The 4,588-nt window shown below is 57.5% G+C and overlaps 1 protein-coding gene across 1 annotated transcript in view; it reads right to left on the bottom strand.

The window, feature by feature from the left end:
- The window catches only part of ERLIN2 (ER lipid raft associated 2), a 16,704-nt gene extending 15,150 nt beyond the window's left edge, over positions 1-1,554 (bottom strand). The window contains exons 1-2 of the mRNA XM_009279378.1: positions 1,458-1,554; positions 507-624 (exon numbers count right to left, since the gene is read on the bottom strand). Coding sequence (XP_009277653.1) covers positions 507-624; positions 1,458-1,554 — 215 coding nt within the window. The remainder of the gene's footprint in view (positions 1-506; positions 625-1,457) is intronic.
- Between the last annotated feature and the right edge of the window lie 3,034 nt (positions 1,555-4,588).

Below are 4,588 nucleotides of genomic sequence, written 5' to 3'. Positions count from 1 at the left end.
CCCCTCCCCATCCCATCCCGTCCCACCCCCATCGCCATCCCCATCTCCATCCCATCCCCATCCCCATCCCAATCCCATCCCCGTCCCCATCCCTGTCCCCACCAATCGGTGCTCCCAGCACCCTCCGGCATGGCCCCGCTCGCCTCCCCGGGCTCGGCCGCTCTGGCACTCCTGGGGGAAGCTGCTCTAAAAGGCAAACCCGGCGCTTTGCTAACCGTGATGCCTAATAATTATTTAATACTATGTTTGTAAAGTGCCTCGAGGACGAATCGTGCTCCGTGAGCGCTCAGTGCTGTCCCCACCAATCGGTGCTCCCAGCACCCTCCGGCATGGCCCCGCTCGCCTCCCCGGGCTCGGCCGCTCTGGCACTCCTGGGGGAAGCTGCTCTAAAAGGCAAACCCGGCGCTTTGCTAACCGTGATGCCTAATAATTATTTAATACTATGTTTGTAAAGTGCCTCGAGGACGAATCGTGCTCCGTGAGCGCTCAGTGCTGCTGTAACTCACCACGGCTCCACCGGGGCTTTTACCTGGAAGCCGAGGCGCTCCGGGTGCAAGGGGCCCCTCACCCGGGTGCCGGCTGGTGTGGTGACCTGTTTATTGGCCTGGGGAGCCCCGAAGTCATCTGGTGGAACCCCAAAATTGCCAGTAACTATTGCAGCTCCCACCGGAGCGCGGCAGCGGCGGGGGACTGAATTTGCACAGGGTTGAATGTGCATAAAAAGTTGATTTTTTTTTTTTGTTTGGCTGGGGAGAAGAGAGAAAGCTGCTCCCTAGCCGAAACCGAAAGGAGCAGGTGAGCCCAGCAAGGGAAATCCCCGGCAGGAGCTGGGGCTGCAGCGGGGCTGCGGGGCTGCGGGGCGCTCGGCTGGGCCCCTGGCCGCTCTGACATGGCTTTGAAAGGGAAAGGAGGTGGGGAGAGGGACTGTGAGGGGGGAAATACTTAACAAATTAAGTCTATCGAATGTTATTTGCAGATTACGGTGCAGAATTGTGTTAAAGTATGTCCGGGCTCGTTACATGTCAGTGCTAACAATACAGCACTTGGCAATCAAGGCAGTTCTGCGGCGTTGGCCATTAATCATCCTCTGACAGTCCTGAGCTGGAAAGGAGGAAACCGTTCACATGTGCTCGCTGCACCTCTTTGCCCTCCCCGCAATCGGGGCCGGAGAAGTTTCCTTTGACTCCCTGCCCAGCCGAGCCCCGCCGGCGGGCGATAAGCGGAGGGTCCTGATTTCATGTCCCAGGCATTTTGAGGGGCACTTGGGGCAGGCAGAGAACAGGGTTGGCATTTCTGCCGTTGCCACGACACATCTCATGGTGCAAACAAGCTCCCTGGGGAACGACCCCTCCAGGAAGAGGCTCTCGGGAAAGAGTTAAAACACGTGGCATTTCGGCAGCGTTTTCCTCTCCGTTCTCCTCATCCTCTTGCTCCACGGGCTCTTGCTCACCCCTAACCCCTTGGGGGTTCATCCTGGGGGGGACGGTCCTGGTCGGAGCCAACGCCGCCGTCCCGGCACAGCGGAGGGGAGCTCGCCCCGAGGCTCCGCTCCATGTCGTCCTGCAGACGCCAGCCCCGTGGCCGGGCGCCAGCGTGCCAGGTCATCCTCCCAGTAAATAAAGGAGCAATGTTTCCAGCCCCCCGACGCTGTTTTCTAAAGGGAAATGATTAATGGTGCTTGGAAACCACAATTCATCCCGGGAAAGAAAGTAGATTTACCCGAAACATGCGTGAGAATTAGCACTCGGATCAGCTCCTAGGGCAGAGGAGGGGAAACTAATGGCAAACAGAGCCCGTCTGTGTGCAGGGGGAGAAAATACCCTGCGAAAAACATGGGCTGGAGAAGCTGAGATGGAGCAGGGGCGGCAGGAGGAGAGCGGCCGCCAGAGCCGGGTCCCCCCCGGGCTGGAAACCTCGGTCGCTCCTTCCCTTTCTTCGTCTGCCCCGCAGGCGATGGTCACGGCGGCGGCGAAGTGAAATCTCCTCCCGCGGGCCTCCCGACACAGCACAGAGAAGGATGAATGTTGCTGGCGGGACCCAAACAGGCCGTTCCCAAATGTCCTGGTGGTACCCAGGACCAGGGAGAAGCAGGAGGGGTTTTGCACCAAAACCCGGAGAGTTCCTGCCTGCAAATACCAAATGCTTTAGAAAAAGCCCGTTTTCAGGCTGGGGGGAACAGTCTCACCCTGTTCCTGCCGGTGGGAACCACTGGGATGACTGGGGTGGCGTTGGGTGCACCGCGGCAGCACCGAGTGGTGAGCCATTGCGGTGATGCTCCGGCTGTCCCCGCAGCAGCCGTCGAGGTTCTTCGTCCCCGGGGTGCAGGAAACCTCAGAGAAGGGTAAAACCCGGTTTTCCTCCGCGAGGGCAGGAGGGAAGCGGCCGCAGCAGCCCCGGCCCCGAGTGCAGTTCTGCTCAGATGCAGGAGCCGCAGCATCATCTCCCCATCAGCGGGTCTGGCTGAGCCGCAGGAACAAGGCTGGGCCCAGCAGGTTAGGAAATGCATGAAAAAGGCTTTCAGGCACAAATCCTGACCTGGATCCAAGTCGCTGTGCTCTCCTCTGCCCAGGGGCCGTGCAAACGCCAGGAGAACAGCGAGGGAGGGGAAAGGGCTCCCTTGAAAGGAACCAGGGACCGGTGGCACGGATTTATCACCCTGTTCCGGAGATAAAAACAAGATCTCTGCCTTGATCTCTGCTCTGGATCAAGGCAGTGCCCAGCCCTGCGCAGGTCCCGTCCCGTGAGCGGCGCGGAGGAGCTCGGAAAGGGCTCCAGGAGGGTGATTTATTTGTGGGATTCCGGGAAGGGCTGGGGAAGCCTCAGCGAGGTGCTGAAGCCCAGGTCAGGAGTCAGCCCTGTCTCGGTGATATATTTAGAGTGGGATAATGTAAGCGACAGGAGGAAAAAAAAAATAAAAAATCCGTGGAGGAGGTGCAGATCCGTCCCCTTGGCCAGGGAGTTACTAGATGATCTGAGCCAGGGAACAGATAGTTGGATTTCCCTAGTTTCTCCCTTCAAATAAATCACAACTCCAGAGCCCTTTAAACTCTGCAATATGATCTGTTCCAATAAGGAAGGGAATGAAAGGCTGCGTCTCTCTGGAAGCCTCCAGAGCCATAAATCTACTATGTACAAGACAATGTAAGCGGAAGGAAGAAAAAAAAAAAAAAAAATCCGTGGAGGAGGTGCAGATCCGTCCCCTTGGCCGGGGAGTTACTAGATGATCTGAGCCAGGGAACAGATAGTTGGATTTCCCTAGTTTCTCCCTTCAAATAAATCACAACTCCAGAGCCCTTTAAACTCTGCAATATGATCTGTTCCAATAAGGAAGGGAATGAAAGGCTGCGTCTCTCTGGAAGCCTCCAGAGCCATAAATCTACTATGTACAAACACATACCAGATTTCCAAGTGCATTTATTTTATTGTATTGTTTTAACAGAAAAATCAAACTGCAATAAACTCAGTCCCTCATTAGCTGTCTCTGTGTCCAGGCCAAACGCTGCTAACGAATAAAATCAGGACAAAGGAATGTGGCTGTCGGTCAAAAGCCTGGCCGGGCGCTGACCCCCCGAAAGGCGCTTCCCCGCGAGCCCCACGCAGGCGGCAGGACGGGGGGGAGCCGAGGGGCCGGCTCCTGCGCTGCCCATCGCTGCAGGTTCGCTGGGGTTTATCACCCCAAATCCAGCATCCCTCCCTGGGACCCGGCATCCCTGCCATGGACCCGCCATCCCCGCCTGGCCCACGCCACGGCAGCTGGACTTTAGTTTAGGGGTTTCTTGCATGAGTTTGTTGTGGTCCCCGACATTGTGCGCCCCCTCAAGAGCAGTGTGGAGCACAGGGCAGTTTGGGTGGGGGACAGGAGCGTGCCCCCGCCCCACCGGGCTCCATGAGACTGCCCAGCTGCCCGTGTGAAGTGGCTTGCAGAAATATGTCTGAACTCATTAAGCACCGGGTCAAACAACACCCAAACTGGCAATCGGGGCAGTTTTGGGGTTGTTGGTCATTAATCATCCACTGACAGTCCTGAAGGGTCTGGCTGCTCCACCGAGCGTGGCTCTCCAGGGGGACGGGAGAGCCTGGGGACGGGGACGTGCCTGGCACCAGTGGTGGCATGGACGGCGCAGTCCCCAGTGACCTGCACAGAGCATCCATCGGGTTTCCCCGAGTGCCCCGGGAGACGCACGCGGAGGGTCCAGGCACGGCGTGGTGCCGTCACATCCCAACTGCAGGAGATTCAGCGACTTGGTCTGATCTGGGAAAAAAACGAAAATAAACCCCGAGCTGCCCGGGAAGGAAAAAGGAGCTGCATGTTTGATGCCGCGGGCGTGGCCGAGCCGGAGAACCCAGAGCAGCGCCCGCGCCGCGCGGGTCCCGCCTCAGCCCACGGAGAAATTCCTTACTTATTGAATCACATTTGTCATCCCTAAATACATATGCAGGCCCGTGTTTCTGAATCCATAAACATCTTTAACTAACTCCGCTCAGCGAGGCCTCTTTCAGCAGTAATTTATATTTAACTTTTTCCATATGCGGGGCCTGTCGCGTTGGTGTCATTTCCGGGAAAACCAGGGGGGCTCGGGGGGAGCCG

The sequence above is a fragment of the Aptenodytes forsteri genome, unplaced genomic scaffold (genome assembly GCF_000699145.1).
Source record: "Aptenodytes forsteri isolate BGI_AS27 unplaced genomic scaffold, ASM69914v1 Scaffold298, whole genome shotgun sequence".
Taxonomy (NCBI): domain Eukaryota; kingdom Metazoa; phylum Chordata; class Aves; order Sphenisciformes; family Spheniscidae; genus Aptenodytes; species Aptenodytes forsteri.
This window is presented reverse-complemented; position numbering and strand designations above follow the sequence as displayed.